Source organism: Odontesthes bonariensis, chromosome 12 (assembly GCF_027942865.1).
Source record: "Odontesthes bonariensis isolate fOdoBon6 chromosome 12, fOdoBon6.hap1, whole genome shotgun sequence".
Lineage (NCBI taxonomy): Eukaryota > Metazoa > Chordata > Actinopteri > Atheriniformes > Atherinopsidae > Odontesthes > Odontesthes bonariensis.
Genome location: NC_134517.1, coordinates 34,011,536 through 34,027,718, shown reverse-complemented (window position 1 = coordinate 34,027,718; position 16,183 = coordinate 34,011,536). Strand labels below are relative to the sequence as shown.

Here is a 16,183-nt window from a genome sequence, read left to right as displayed (position 1 = left end):
GCCAGAAAACTACACAAATCCCTGTCAGTTTATGCAGAGTCTCTGCATGCAGTGTGACCGAACATATTCCCAGACCAATGTTATCACATACTGATGCTAAAAAGAGCCTGCAGTGTTGGTTTTTAATGCTTTGCTGTAAGTTTAATGCACAGGAAGCTTTGGCAAATCATCATTTCACAGCCGTAACTTAACAACTAAAATGACAGTTTCCACATTATCACGGCGACAGCTCCCAGGATTGTTGCATTTCCGGCTCAGAGGACTGTGCACGACCAAAACTGAAGCTCTGAGCGTTGAGAACGGACACAGCGGGCTCCCGACCAATCATCATGTGTGACGAGGTGGAAGTGAAACGAGTCGTGGAAGCAGGATCCTCCACAACACGGTGTGTGTTTGACTCTCATTTAGCAACATTCAACACGGCGTAAGGTGAATATACAGATCATAAATCTTACTTTTTCTGACTTCTTTCCTCAACCTGATCCCAGAGAAACGTGTGAAATTATCAAATGCTTTCAAAGTTTGGAAATGACGTCGACTTCAGGCAGCCCAACGATGTGAAACTCCAATCTTTTCACCCTAAGAACCCAGTAGACCACTCTGGGCCTTTCCTGTTGAGTCAGCTAAACCTTAAAGGCACTCAGAACTGGGCCGAAAGAAAGGCAAATTATTTATGTCTGAAACAACCCTGAACCTAACAGCTTTCACAGCATTTAGAGCACTCAGAGGAGGCTGTATTGTGGATATTTACCCTGCATCGGACAGAACATCGGTCAGGGGTCGGGCTGTGTAACACAATGTTACAACTGATCTGTTGCTCTACACACTGGAAAAAATGCCCCTCCAAAAATAAGTAAAAAAAACAACAAATACAAGACGTTTTTGCTTGAAATAAGAAAAAAAATCTGCCAATGGAACTCGTGAAAATTGGCTTCTCGAGATTTCTTGAAATAAGATGTGATATTTAGGACTTTTGAGATAAAAGTGATCTTGAAATTAGCTTAAAAACTTCTTCAAATGTCAAAAAAAGCTTGTTTCATATGATATGTGACTCAAAACAAGATGTTTTCAAGACATTTTCACTTAACAAGATATTCCAGATGTATTGTATTAAAACAAGTCCCTATATCTGGCTGAAATGGTACTTGTTAGGCAGTTGTGTCTTATATTAAGTGTAATGAGATACTCAATGAGACAAATATACTTGGTAAGATTTAGATTTTTTCCAGTGCACTGGAGGACCTTTTAACCACTGTGACACTTTTTGGGAGTTTGAGTTGTTTCAGGTGGTGAAAACTTGTTCTTTTGGTGGCCCTGCTCTGTGTTGCTTTTAGCTTTACTGTAGTTTGAGGAAACTCGTGACCCTCCAAACAAAGAGCTCTCTGCCTGCTGCCTGCTGCCTTTAACTCGATGACTTATTCATATAAACTCGCTTCAAAAGGGTCCAATCCTTCCATCATTTTGTGCTGTACAGCATGATGCTGACTGCGTGCCTCACCTGCGCCGGGAACATATGCACTGGAAAAAATGCCCCTCCAAAAATAAGTAAGAAAACAACAAATAAAAGACGTTTTTGCTTGAAATAATCAAAAAAATCTGTCAATGGAACTAGTGAAAATCGGCTTGTCAAGATTTCTTGAAATAAGATGTGATATTTAGGACTTTTGAGATTAAAGTGATCTTGAAATTAGCTTAAAAACCTCTTCAAATGTAAAAAAGCTTGTTTCATGTGAAATATGACTCAAAACAATTTGTTTTCAAGACTTTTTCATTTAACAAGATATTCCAGATGTATTGTATTAAAACAAGTCCCTATATCTGGCTGAAATAGTACTTGTTAGGCAGTTGTGTCTTATATCAAGTGTAATGAGATACTCAATGAGAAAAATATACTTGGTAAGATTTAGATTTTTTCCAGTGTGTGAATGCATCACATGATATAATAAGTTTGAAGCTTCTTTGTCTTCGCCGTCTGTCGAGTTGTTTCTATGATCAGTCAGAGCTGCTAATCTTTGGGTCACAAAGCAACTTGAGGCTGATAGTAATAAACTGAGGTGAGTTGAGTGAGCTGAGAAAGTGGTTCAGACGTGTGCGGCGCCACATTTCTTCAGGCCTCTTCTGCTTTTAACTTGAGCAACAAAGACGTTTCTGCGTTGACGGCTTCCACGTGAAGTCAGATGAAACAGAAAAAAAGTGTCTTAAACAACAGAAGCAAAGTGTTTTTGGGATATTATTCTTATTTCAGGTGATCGTGGCTTCACACAACAACAAAAACCCGTCCACAGAAGCACATCCACACACACTGCAGACCTCCACAGACCGGCCTTCTCCTCCACCCTCATCAGAGCGAGTGATTTAACGAGGAGCTCATGTCACACCGTTTAAAAAACACACATAATAGCATCTTTGTTTCAGCCAGAACATAAATGGATTTTAATGTAGACATCAGCCACCAGCAGCCACACATGCTCCCCCAACCATCCAGCTCACATTCCCACCCTCCCCGCCCCCAACAACCTCTCATTTAACCCCCCCACACACACACACAAGCAGAAAGGCCACGATGAATTCTTGACATCCCTTCCTGTTAATTACACAGACTGCACATGTACTGCTGGAAAAGTGTAATTATCACACCTCGGCATGTGGCAGGGCTGTGTTTTCACCAGCCACTCAAAGAAAAAGAGCTGCACTCAGACCACTTCTTCTTCAGATGACAAAGGCTGATGGGGAATGAGAACATTTGCATGCGACTGACTTGTGCGTAGTGCATGTTTACAAACCTCTCCTATGAATAATGCAGTATTCATAGTCTGGCATGTGACACGCGTTGCAGCAGAGAAGGATAATGCACAAGTTTATTTGTGTCTTTGTGCGCAACAGATCCACGTTGCCACAGGAAAACAGTCACTTTGCCTTTCAAATTGAGCATATTTAAATGTCTTATGTCTTATTTAAATGGCTGATTTTCTGAGGAGAGAAATAAGACTTGGAGAAAACCTTGAATGAGATATGGGATCTGCCTTTGAGGGGACTTGCCTCTGTAATCTCTGCTGCCATGCTGTCACACATAACTGGTTTAAGGGAGACACTAGCTCGCCACACTTGCACATAAACTCCCCTCACCCTGAAAAAAAAAAACAACGCAGAAAGAAAGACGAACGGCCTCCGAATATAAGCATCTCTCACCCGCCCACCAACCCAGCATGGGTCCAAACACACACACGGGCTGCTCATCGCATCTGTTCACAAGACACCCTCACCAGAGAAGAAAACACGGTCTGTGCATCCTGCGTCGCTTTTCTCAGCTTCGTCTCAGCTGCCATTTCTGAAATAACCCGAACTGATGTCACACGGATCGGAATATAAGGAGGATTTGTGCTTATCTGTAGAGTAAAAAAAAGCTCAGAGTGTGACCTGTAACTTTCCTGCTTCCACTGGCTGGCATGAGCAGACCAAACAGAGTGAGCCTGACTCATAAACTACAACAGTGGGGGATACACACAGCTGGCCTCTAATTCAACTGGTGAAGCCTTGGAAGCTTTCATTCAGGATTTGGACATGGACACCTACATGATACGTTTTGTAAAACTTCCAGCCCTCCAAACACTTGTGACACTCATCATTTGAAATTGTAGTTTTAAGAAAAAAAATGTTGCCTTTCCCAGAGGATGTCACTTTAGATCTATAGAATCCTTTGAGAGGGAAGTTTTAAAGTTGCACCTATGAGATAATCCCACAAGCAAAACCACAGCTGACTGAAGAAATATAGAAATAAGAAAAAAGAAAAAGCTGTTTGGGGGCATAAATACACAGAATGGATCGCCAGAAAGCTTATGCCTGTTACTCACGGGTGCCATCGAACCGGGTGGCTATGGTGTCCAGGAAGGTATTCTGTGGGGCGAGCAGACCTCTCATCACCGGCATCCTGCTCCGGGTGGACTGGCTCCTCCTGGCTCGGCGCCCCGGGGCCGCGCTTGACTCCTGCTCAGACCCAAAACTCGGCAGGAAGCGAGAGGTGCCCGGTGCGCATCCCAGCCCCTGGAGAAGCGCACCGATCCGAGATACGCGCGGTGGCTCCACCTTGGCACCGCGGGGGTTGTGACCATAATCAAGTCAGCAGAGAGGGAGCAGTAACCGTGGGATGCACCTGTGCACCTTCCAGCCGGGGGGAGAAAAACCTCATTAAAAAAATGCCCGTATGTGTTTGTGGCGCGCGAGCGCAGGGGAGATGAGGATGGATAGGTAGCCTGCAAGTTTTGGTGCTGATGGTGCATGAAGGGAATCTTATATCACCAAGCTCCTCCTCGGCTCTCCCTCCCTGCCTCCCTCCCTCCCTCTCTGCCTCCCTCCCTGCCTCCCTCCCTCCCGTTGCGTGGTTATCGTGCCACAACTGAGAATCACATGACGCCTTTCAGGTCGTGCCAAGCCGCGGTCCCGTTTCAAAGTGGAGGTGGGAGACAACAAAGAGATTCCGCTTCGGAAGACGAGTGGCCTTTCCCTTGATCTGATCAACACACAAGTCTGAAAGCAGAAGAGGCGCCGGGAACCTGTTGGAGAGGCCGAGGAAGCGTTATTTACATATCAGAAAAAAAATGATAAATACGGATCAAACTAAAAAGAAAGACACTTTTTAAGGTTTTGTCACATTAAATTTGATTTCTAAAGTGAATAAACACGGAAACAATTGGGTTTGAATGTGTTACTGAGTTTATAATTTCATAAAAAATCGACTTATTGGTTTGCTTCTTGCCCTCCTCAGCACCCTGTGATGGATGCGCTCACTTGGAAACGCTCAGATCTCATGGCGCAGTCAGATTGCGCCATCTTCTGGTGACAAAGCGCAAAGTTGTTCAGGAGCAGCTCCTCCCTGCAGGAGGAGGCTACAACACTTTGCATAGTGAAACCACGTGTTGTGAAAGTGAATATCTGCTCTGAGCTCCTTTATCCTCCAACACAGCCTCTTATAGGAGGAAATAGCCTAACTTAAATTTCCTTAAAGCTTAAATCTAAAGAATGAGACTAAAACATGAGGAAGAGCCTCTAAAAGTCTGAAAAACTGATGACAGTCTTGCATTTAACTTTAAGACAAATTTTGTAAAGCACGAACTCTGTGTTGATATCTGATAAAAATATAGAAATATTCAAAATGTCTTAATTGAAGACTTTGTCTGCACATAATTCTATTTTAATACGGTGAATTAATCATGTAAAGTCCTGATCCAGCAAATTATTGAACCATGTGGTGTAAACATGAACATAAACCCAGAATCTGAGTCAGAAGCAGAGTTAGTTCAGTTCTGAGCAGCTTTAAAGTGAATATCTGCAGCCGTTCCCATGGAAACGTGTTCAAACATGGATATAAACCCAGAATCTGAGGCAGAACCAGAGTTTGTTCAGTTCTGAGCAGCTTTAAAGTGAATATCTGCAGCCGTTCCCATGGAAACGTGTTCAAACATGGATATAAACCCATAATCTGAGGCAGAAACAGAGTTTGTTCAGTTCTGAGCAGCTTTAAAGTGAATATTTTAGCTGTTTCCATGGAAACGTGTTCAAACATGAACATAAACCCAGAATCTGAGGCAGAACCAGAGTTAGTTCAGTTCTGAGCAGCTTTAAAGTGAATATCTGCTCTGAGCTCCTTTCTCCTCCAGCACAGCCTGAACCCTCTCAGACGAGCTTTCTGTCCTTTCTTTAAGGAGTCTTCAGGAATAGTTCTCCAGGCTTCTTGAAGGACATCCCAAAGCTCTTCTTTGGATGTGGGCTGCCTTTTGTTCCGTTCTCACATGATCCCACACTGCTTCAGTAATGTTGAGCTCCGGGCTCTGGGGAGGATTCATCCCTCCATCAGACCTGCTGCCACTGATTTTCAGCCCACTTCTTGTGTCCTTTGGCACAGCTCAGCCTTTTCTCCCTGTTTCCCTTCCTTAAGAACGGCTTCTTGACAGATAAAACATGTCACATATAGCTGTTGATGTGGTGGAGTCTCATATAAAACGGTTGTGTTACCCCTGCTTTTTCGCTTACGGCCATACCACCCTGAACACGCCCGATCTCGTCCGATCTCGGAAGCTAAGCAGGGTCGGGCCGGGTCAGTACTTGGATGGGAGACCGCCTGGGAATACCCGGTGCTGTAAGCTTTTGCATTCCGCCAGCAGAGAGCGCTCTTGCTTCTTTTCCCAAACATAGCTTTTCATTTACAACAAGGGAAGGCTTCAGCATTTTACTTTATAGCCGACTTTATACAGGGTGCTTACGCATGTCTTCAAAGTCTTGATAAGTATGCAATTTTCAACCACTGTTTTCCAGACCTTGAAAACTCTTCAATTTTCTGTCAAAGTCTTAATAAAGTATGGAAAAGAAATGGATGCTAGAATTTTACAGTACGCTCAAAGGCATTGTGAAATGACAAATAGGAAGGTAGGCTATAAAACTATCATCTTACTAACTGCTCACGTACTGTGTTAGCCTAATGGGATGAGATGTGAGTGAAGAGACTGAATTCTACACACATTCATCCATCCATTCATTTTTTTATATAGATAGTTTTTGTGACACTTGTTTGATGTGAAATTCATGTACTTGTGATTTTCATGTTTTGAAACGTTTTCCTCAGTAAAAGCGTAATTTACTGTGAATAATGCATTTGTTCATTGAATACAAGCCTATAAAAATGAACATTTCTAATAAACACAGTTGGTACAATCTCAACCAATGAAGTAGGCAGCAGGCACACAAGTTACAAGTACATAAAGTTAAGGTCTTGGGGGGAAAAGTATCAGTTTTAAAAAAGTCTGGAATTTTAATTTGGAAAAAGAGCAAGCACCCTGTTTATATGAACTCTGTCCACAAAGACTGAGAGGGCTGAAGTGGAAGCCTGAAGTGGAGTTAATTAATGTACATACATGGCTGATATGACGTTAGTGACTACAACAGAGCCATGTATGAAGAGAATACTGGAGAGACTTAATAAAAATCTAAAGTGGGCTGGCATGAAAATCAAACCTACTAAGTCTAGAAGTATCTCAATAAGTAGAGGGAAATTAAGTGTTAGAAAGTTTGTAATAGATGAAGAAAAACATTCCAATAATTAGGGAAAAGGCAGTAAAGAGTTTAGGCAGGTGGTACCAGGCCATAAAGTATTTTTCTATTCTATTGTATAAAATGATATAATTCTAAACTTAATGAAATGAAAACAACTCAAAGTACAGCCTAAAAAAATCCCAATGACAATAATCACTAATAACAAAAAATAGGTGCATGAAATGAGTGTGACAGGTCATTTCTTGGTGTTTAAATTCAGCTTTAAGAACCTTATCGCTCTGAGAAAATAAAAGTAAATAGACTACAAAAATATCTTCAAGTTAAATTCTGATAAGTAATTTCATGTCTCAGATTTAAATTCAGATGTGGATTGAGACATACGGTGCCACCCCAACTAACATGTCAAGTTATATATAAATTGTAAGTATTTATTGAAATAAAGAGCACTCATTCTTTATACAGCGATATTTAACATGTAAACAAACAAACCAATTAACTGATTATACAGGCAGCAGTCTGATAACAGCTCTGTCTGAAATGTATGTGTTTGCACAGATAAAACATGTCACATATAGCTGTTGATGTGGTGGAGTCTCATATAAAACGCTTGTGTTACCCCTGCTTCTTCGCTTACGGCCATACCACCCTGAACACGCCCGATCTCGTCCGATCTCGGAAGCTAAGCAGGGTCGGGCCGGGTCAGTACTTGGATGGGAGACCGCCTGGGAATGGCTCATGACCCCCCCAAGTCCCTATTGCTCAACCTGGGATCGATCATAAAAGGATCAAAAAGAAGGACTCCCCCTGGTGTTCACTGGCCTCAACTTTTATTTACAGAGATGTCATGCATGAATGAGGCCTGGATGATTGAAATCCACTTGGCTGCTGAATGTTGTTTGCATTATTTGCATAGTTTGAGTTGATGTAGACTGATGAGATTATGTTATTACTGTGTTATTGTTATGTTTTCCCATACAAATTAGGTCTTACATCATTAATAATGTGCTAATTTGCATACATTTCAGATGTAGAAATCTGAAAATGTTGATAAAAGTCAGGTTAAAGATTGTTGTTATAAAAATTTTTGTTTGTAAGGAACAAGCCTGGGAGGTTTCATGTAGATATTTGATACTTAAATTTTCTATCCTATTTACCTGTAGTACATTGCCTATGTTATTAGGCTTATGCCTATGTTCTTGTGGTAATTAGGAGGCTTCAAACCCATTTTTGAGCCTGGCATACAGCATACAACCTTGAATACCCCTTCAAATGTTGTATAGCTCATTTTCTGAAATCCTGCCTATTGGGGGAAAGTGAAAACTTGTAGTAACATCTTTTTTCAGGAACAGAGATATGCAAACACCAGCCAATAAGTGTACAAACAATTAATTTTATTAATGGCAGTAACATTTTGCACAGAGTCAGATAAAGCACCAGATGTTTTTCTGCTCACAATATAAACAAAATTACATATATTCTCATCCAACTAATGTGCAATAGTGCAAGAAAATATTCTTATATGTAGTATTATTATTATTATATCACATTCTATTCTATTGGAAGGCCATCATTTCCTCGTCTGAACATCTGGCGTACAACTCTTGGTTGCCACTCCTGACAGCCTGGACTAAGAGCATCATGTCGTCCTTGTTGTAGGCCAGCACTGCACCTGCCAAGGCACTCGTGAAGGCCCCATACTTGGAATGGCTCTGTTGGATCCCAGCAGGATCCCAGCGGTGCTGCCGGTGGCACACAGCACCCTTCTGCACCCAGTGTCTGAACAGTCTCCAGGAAGGAGGAACCGCTGTCACTGAAATGATATCAAGATTTTATACAGCATGTGTTCCTTGTAAAAAGATGTGATTTAATGTTAACTGTTTCATCTATCAGTTAAATTGTTGATTTCATTATCAGTTATTTGGAATTATTCTTAAACTTACCGACAACAGTTGTTGTCTGCATATATGACCTTTGGTGCAGGAGCGTTTGCACGTTGGAACCGAGCAATCAGGCCGCTCGCCATACGCCTGCAGCACCCCTCAGACTCAGCTGCCACCACCACCGTCGTCAAGAACTGTCCCCGTTCGTTCAGAACACTGGTGACAGGCTGCGTGGTGCCCGGGCCATCACCATATATCTTCTTGGGGACCTAAAAAGCAGAACATTCATATTACATTCATATTATTTTATATTACAGTCTTTCCTACAACATGTCTGTGGATTACAAAGTATTCTCACTCAACACTCAGAATCCAGATCAAAGGGATATTTTATACAAACCTTTTTTGTACCATCAATGCAGAGGATTTCTCCAGTCACATTTTCCCTCCAGATTTCTTGGCAGCAGCCTCTGCAGTCCAGGGTCTGCTGCTCTGCTGGGGGCCTCTGTCACAGTCTTAGCTGCGTCTGAACACAGCAGCTTGGCCTCTCCCTGCCTATACAGAGGAATGTGTGGATACAGGTGCTGCTTCAGGCGGGAGGTCAGCTGATGGCTGAAGGTGAAGCTTCTACCACACACATCACACACTCACTCTCCTTGGAGCAGTGTTTCCCAACCCTGGTCTTCAAGGCACACTTCCCTGCATGTTTTCCATGTTTCCCTGCTCCGGCACACCTGATTCAAATGAATGGGTCGTGCTCAGCCTTCTGGAGAGCTTTCAGACCTGACCCAATTATCTGAATCAGGTGTGCTGGAGCAGGGAAACATGGGACACATGCAGGGCAGTGTGCCTTGAGGACCAGGGTTGGGAAACACTGCTTTGGAGCATGAAGCTTCTTGTGCCTGTAGTCAGGTTAGACTTCTCAGTGAAAGTCCTGTTGCACACACTGCACTCGTGGCTCTTCTTCTCCATGTTTGACCTTTACAACATAAACAAAAATCAATTCATTCAGTTTTCCATTTCTTTATTTGATTTTATTCATTTATAATTTTGTATATCTTTCGATTTTTTTTCTCCCGTCTATTGTTTTTCACTTGTAAACATTTGTTATTCAGGTCACAAATTAACAAAGCATTGTATAAATCAAGGATAGATGTACTGTTGATACACTGTTTGCTTCACAATAAAAATATTTCAAACATAATTCAGTTTTCCAATACAGCTGTACAAGAATCGTATTTTGTCCTGTTTGAGATACATAGCTAGCTAGCTAGCTAGCATGTTTTGATAGTAAAACGGATTATAGTCAACTGATTAGGTAAACTAAGATATATAATAGATTGACAATCATAAGTTTCACAACTAAAATAGGTTATAGATTTGTTAAAATGCTGTCATGATGATAAAAGTGATAGAATGTGCATAAATTCTCACAACAATAAGATGCCAAACTACCGGAAGGCAGGTTGTCAATTGCCTACGTTGTCTATACAACCTATATGTAAAACAATGAACGTTTCTGAGGCAGGAAGTTGCCAATTTTCAGAAATCTTTTCATTCATCAAAACCAGCACCGAGATAGTTTAATGTACACTGAAGAAGATTAGACTTACGTGAGCGAAATGACGGCTGAAATGAGGAACAGGACGAACGGGACAGGTGGCAACAGGCATGATGCTGATTGGCGGAAAATCTCTGCTCAATGATTGGGGGCGGAAAATCCCTGCTCAATGATTGGCGGGTTGAGCGCTCAACTGTGCTCAACAGCGCTCAACCATTGGTCGCGATAGGGACTTGGAGGGGAGCGCGCCTGGGAATACCCGGTGCTGTAAGCTTTTGCATTCCGCCAGCAGAGAGCGCTCTTGCTTCTTTTCCCAAACATAGCTTTTTATTTACAACAAGGGAAGGCTTCAGCATTTTACTTTCTAGCCGACTTTATACAGGGTGCTTACGCATGTTTTCAAAGTCTTAATAAGTATGCAATTTTCAACCACTGTTTTCCAGACCTTGAAAACTCTTCAATTTTCTGTCAAAGTCTTAATAAAGTATGGAAAAGAAATGGATGCTAGAATTTTACAGCATGCTCAAAGGCATTGTGAAATGACAAATAGGAAGGTAGGCTATAAAACTATCATCTTACTAACTGCTCACGTACTGTATTAGCCTAATGGGATGAGATGTGAGTGAAGAGACTCAATTCTGCACACATTCATCCATCCATTCATTTTTTTATATAGATAGTTTTTGTGACACTTGTTTGATGTGAAATTCATGTACTTGTGATTTTCATGTTTTGAAAAGTTTTCCTCAGTAAAAGCGTAATTTACTGTGAATAATGCATTGGTTCATTGAATACAAGCCTATAAAAATGAACATTTCTAATAAACACAGTTGGTACAATCTCAACCAATGAAGTAGGCAGCAGGCACACAAGTTACAAGTACATAAAGTTAAGGTCTTGGGGGGGAAAAGTATCAGTTTTAAAAAAGTCTGGAATTTTAATTTGGAAAAAGAGCAAGCACCCTGTTTATATGAACTCTGTCCACAAAGACTGAGAGGGCTGAAGTGGAAGCCTGAAGTGGAGTTAATTAATGTACATACATGGCTGATATGACGTTAGTGACTACAACAGAGCCATGTATGAAGAGAATACTGGAGAGACTTAATAAAAATCTAAAGTGGGCTGGCATGAAAATCAAACCTACTAAGTCTAGAAGTATCTCAATAAGTAGAGGGAAATTAAGTGATAGAAAGTTTGTAATAGATGAAGAAAAACATTCCAATAATTAGGGAAAAGGCTGTAAAGAGTTTAGGCAGGTGGTACCAGGCCATAAAGTATTTTTCTATTCTATTGTATAAAATGATATAATTCTAAACTTAATGAAATGAAAACAACTCAAAGTACAGCCTAAAAAAATCCCAATGACAATAATCACGAATAACCAAAAATAGGTGCATGAAATGAGTGTGACAGGTCATTTCTTGGTGTTTAAATTCAGCTTTAAGTACCTTATCGCTCTGAGAAAATAAAAGTAAATAGACTACAAAAATATCTTCAAGTTAAATTCTGATAAGTAATTTCATGTCTCAGATTTAAATTCAGATGTGGATTGAGACATACGGTGCCACCCCAACTAACATGTCAAGTTATATATAAATTGTAAGTATTTATTGAAATAAAGAGCACTCATTCTTTATACAGCGATATTTAACATGTAAACAAACAAACCAATTAAGTGATTGTACAGGCAGCAGTCTGATAACAGCTCTGTCTGAAATGTATGTGTTTGCACAGATAAAACATGTCACATATAGCTGTTGATGTGGTGGAGTCTCATATAAAACGCTTGTGTTACCCCTGCTTCTTCGCTTACGGCCATACCACCCTGAACACGCCCGATCTCGTCCGATCTCGGAAGTTAAGCAGGGTCGGGCCGGGTCAGTACTTGGATGGGAGACCGCCTGGGAATACCCGGTGCTGTAAGCTTTTGCATTCAGAGAGCGCTCTTGCTTCTTTTCCCAAACATAGCTTTTTATTTACAACAAGGGAAGGCTTCAGCATTTTACTTTCTAGCCGACTTTATACAGGGTGCTTACGCATGTCTTCAAAGTCTTGATAAGTATGGAATTTTCAACCACTGTTTTCCAGACCTTGAAAACTCTTCGATTTTCTGTCAAAGTCTTAATAAAGTATGGAAAATAAATGGAAGCTAGAATTTTACAGTATGCTCAAAGGCATTGTGAAATGACAAATAGGAAGGTAGGCTATAAAACTATCATCTTACTAACTGCTCACGTACTGTATTAGCCTAATGGGATGAGATGTGAGTGAAGAGACTGAATTCTACACACATTCATCCATCCATTCATTTTTTTATATAGATAGTTTTTGTGACACTTGTTTGATGTGAAATTCATGTACTTGTGATTTTCATGTTTTGAAACGTTTTCCTCAGTAAAAGCGTAATTTACTGTGAATAATGCATTTGTTCATTGAATACTAGCCTATAAAAATGAACATTTCTAATAAACACAGTTGGTACAATCTCAACCAATGAAGTAGGCAGTAGGCACACAAGTTACAAGTACATAAAGTACATAAAGTTAAGGTCTTGGGGGGGAAAAGTATCAGTTTTAAAAAAGTCTGGAATTTTAATTTGGAAAAAGAGCAAGCACCCTGTTTATATGAACTCTGTCCACAAAGACTGAGAGGGCTGAAGTGGAAGCCTGAAGTGGAGTTAATTAATGTACATACATGGCTGATATGACGTTAGTGACTACAACAGAGCCATGTATGAAGAGAATACTGGAGAGACTTAATAAAAATCTAAAGTGGGCTGGCATGAAAATCAAACCTACTAAGTCTAGAAGTATCTCAATAAGTAGAGGGAAATTAAGTGTTAGAAAGTTTGTAATAGATGAAGAAAAGCATTCCAATAATTAGGGAAAAGGCAGTAAAGAGTTTAGGCAGGTGGTACCAGGCCATAAAGTATTTTTCTATTCTATTCTATAAAATGATATAACTCTAAACTTAATGAGGGCGGTCTCCCATCCAAGTACTGACCCGGCCCGACCCTGTTTAGCTTCCGAGATCGGACGAGATCGGGCGTGTTCAGGGTGGTATGGCCGTAAGCGAAGAAGCAGGGGTAACACAAGCGTTTTATATGAGACTCCACCACATCAACAGCTATATGTGACATGTTTTATCTGTGCAAACACATACATTTCAGACAGAGCTGTTATCAGACTGCTGCCTGTATAATCAGTTAATTGGTTGGTTTGTTTACATGTTAAATATCGCTGTATAAAGAATGAGTGCTCTTTATTTCAATAAATACTTACAATTTATATATAACTTGACATGTTAGTTCGGGTGGCACCGTATGTCTCAATCCACATCTGAATTTAAATCTGAGACATGAAATTACTTATCAGAATTTAACTTGAAGATATTTTTGTAGTCTATTTACTTTTATTTTCTCAGAGCGATAAGGTACTTAAAGCTGAATTTAAACACCAAGAAATGACCTGTCACACTCATTTCATGCACCTATTTTTTGTTATTCGTGATTATTGTCATTGGGATTTTTTTAGGCTATACTTTGAGTTGTTTTCATTTCATTAAGTTTAGAGTTATATCATTTTATACAATAGAATAGAAAAATACTTTATGGCCTGGTACCACCTGCCTAAACTCTTTACTGCCTTTTCCCTAATTATTGGAATGTTTTTCTTCATCTATTACAAACTTTCTAACACTTAATTTCCCTCTACTTATTGAGATACTTCTAGACTTAGTAGGTTTGATTTTCATGCCAGCCCACTTTAGATTTTTATTAAGTCTCTCCAGTATTCTCTTCATACATGGCTCTGTTGTAGTCACTAACGTCATATCAGCCATGTATGTACATTAATTAACTCCACTTCAGGCTTCCACTTCAGCCCTCTCAGTCTTTGTGGACAGAGTTCATATAAACAGGGTGCTTGCTCTTTTTCCAAATTAAAATTCCAGACTTTTTTAAAACTGATACTTTTTCCCCCCAAGACCTTAACTTTATGTACTTGTAACTTGTGTGCCTACTGCCTACTTCATTGGTTGAGATTGTACCAACTGTGTTTATTAGAAATGTTCATTTTTATAGGCTTGTATTCAATGAACAAATGCATTATTCACAGTAAATTACGCTTTTACTGAGGAAAACGTTTCAAAACATGAAAATCACAAGTACATGAATTTCACATCAAACAAGTGTCACAAAAACTATCTATATAAAAAAATGAATGGATGGATGAATGTGTGTAGAATTCAGTCTCTTCACTCACATCTCATCCCATTAGGCTAACACAGTACGTGAGCAGTTAGTAAGATGATAGTTTTATAGCCTACCTTCCTATTTGTCATTTCACAATGCCTTTGAGCATACTGTAAAATTCTAGCATCCATTTATTTTCCATACTTTATTAAGACTTTCACAAAAATTGAAGAGTTTTCAAGGTCTGGAAAACAGTGTTTGAAAATTCCATACTTATCAAGACTTTGAAGACATGCGTAAGCACCCTGTATAAAGTGGGCTAGAAAGTAAAATGCTGAAGCCTTCCCTTGTTGTAAATGAAAAGCTATGTTTGGGAAAAGAAGCAAGAGCGCTCTCTGCTGGCGGAATGCAAAAGCTTACAGCACCGGGTATTCCAAGGCGGTCTCCCATCCAAGTACTGACCCGGCCCGACCCTGCTTAGCTTCCGAGATCGGACGAGATCGGGCGTGTTCAGGGTGGTATGGCCGTAAGCGAAGAAGCAGGGGTAACACAAGCGTTTTATATGAGACTCCACCACATCAACAGCTATATGTGACATGTTTTATCTGTGCAAACACATACATTTCAGACAGAGCTGTTATCAGACTGCTGCCTGTATAATCAGTTAATTGGTTTGTTTGTTTACATGTTAAATATCGCTGTATAAAGAATGAGTGCTCTTTATTTCAATAAATACTTATAAGTTATATATATATAACTTAACATGTTAGTTGGGGTGGCACCGTATGTCTCAATCCACATCTGAATTTAAATCTGAGACATGAAATTACTTATCAGAATTTAACTTGAAGATATTTTTGTAGTCTATTTACTTTTTTTTTCTCAGAGCAATAAGGTACTTAAAGCTGAATTTAAACACCAAGAAATGACCTGTCACACTCATTTCATGCACCTATTTTTGGTTATTCGTGATTATTGTCATTGGGATTTTTTTAGGCTGTACTTTGAGTTGTTTTCATTTCATTAAGTTTAGATTTATATCATTTTATACAATAGAATAGAAAAATACTTTATGGCCTGGTACCACCTGCCTAAACTCTTTACTGCCTTTTCCCTAATTATTGGAATGTTTTTCTTCATCTGTTACAAACTTTCTAACACTTAATTTCCCTCTACTTATTGAGATACTTCTAGACTTAGTAGGTTTGATTTTCATGCCAGCCCACTTTAGATTTTTATTAAGTCTCTCCAGTATTCTCTTCATACATGGCTCTGTTGTAGTCACTAACGTCATATCAGCCATGTATGTACATTAATTAACTCCACTTCAGGCTTCCACTTCAGCCCTCTCAGTCTTTGTGGACAGAGTTCATATAAACAGGGTGCTTGCTCTTTTTCCAAATTAAAATTCCAGACTTTTTTAAAACTGATACTTTTTCCCCCCAAGACCTTAACTTTATGTACTTGTAACTTGTGTGCCTACTGCCTACTTCATTGGTTGAGATT

The 16,183-nt window shown here is 39.9% G+C and overlaps 1 protein-coding gene, 1 long non-coding RNA gene, 3 other non-coding genes and 1 pseudogene across 5 annotated transcripts in view; 3 read left to right on the top strand and 3 right to left on the bottom strand.

Annotated features, from left to right (window-relative positions):
• The window catches only part of kcnh3 (potassium voltage-gated channel, subfamily H (eag-related), member 3), a 225,150-nt gene extending 220,888 nt beyond the window's left edge, over positions 1-4,262 (bottom strand). The window contains exon 1 of the mRNA XM_075480199.1: positions 3,852-4,262. Coding sequence (XP_075336314.1) covers positions 3,852-3,927 — 76 coding nt within the window. The 5' untranslated portion in view covers positions 3,928-4,262. The remainder of the gene's footprint in view (positions 1-3,851) is intronic.
• Positions 4,263-6,021: 1,759 nt separating this feature from the next.
• On the top strand, positions 6,022-6,140 carry LOC142397074 (5S ribosomal RNA). Its single transcript, XR_012772641.1, has one exon. It is a non-coding gene; the product is annotated as a 5S ribosomal RNA (ribosomal RNA).
• Positions 6,141-7,672: 1,532 nt separating this feature from the next.
• LOC142397029 (5S ribosomal RNA) lies at positions 7,673-7,795 on the top strand (annotated as a pseudogene).
• A 1,035-nt stretch (positions 7,796-8,830) lies between these two features.
• On the bottom strand, positions 8,831-9,633 carry LOC142396264 (uncharacterized). Its single transcript, XR_012772522.1, has 3 exons — positions 9,325-9,633; positions 8,985-9,193; positions 8,831-8,854 (listed from the first exon to the last, which is right to left on the bottom strand). It is a non-coding gene; the product is annotated as an uncharacterized LOC142396264 (long non-coding RNA).
• Positions 9,634-12,292: 2,659 nt separating this feature from the next.
• Positions 12,293-12,411, top strand: LOC142397016 (5S ribosomal RNA). Its single transcript, XR_012772596.1, has one exon. It is a non-coding gene; the product is annotated as a 5S ribosomal RNA (ribosomal RNA).
• Positions 12,412-15,090: 2,679 nt separating this feature from the next.
• Positions 15,091-15,209, bottom strand: LOC142397075 (5S ribosomal RNA). Its single transcript, XR_012772642.1, has one exon. It is a non-coding gene; the product is annotated as a 5S ribosomal RNA (ribosomal RNA).
• Positions 15,210-16,183: the final 974 nt, after the last annotated feature.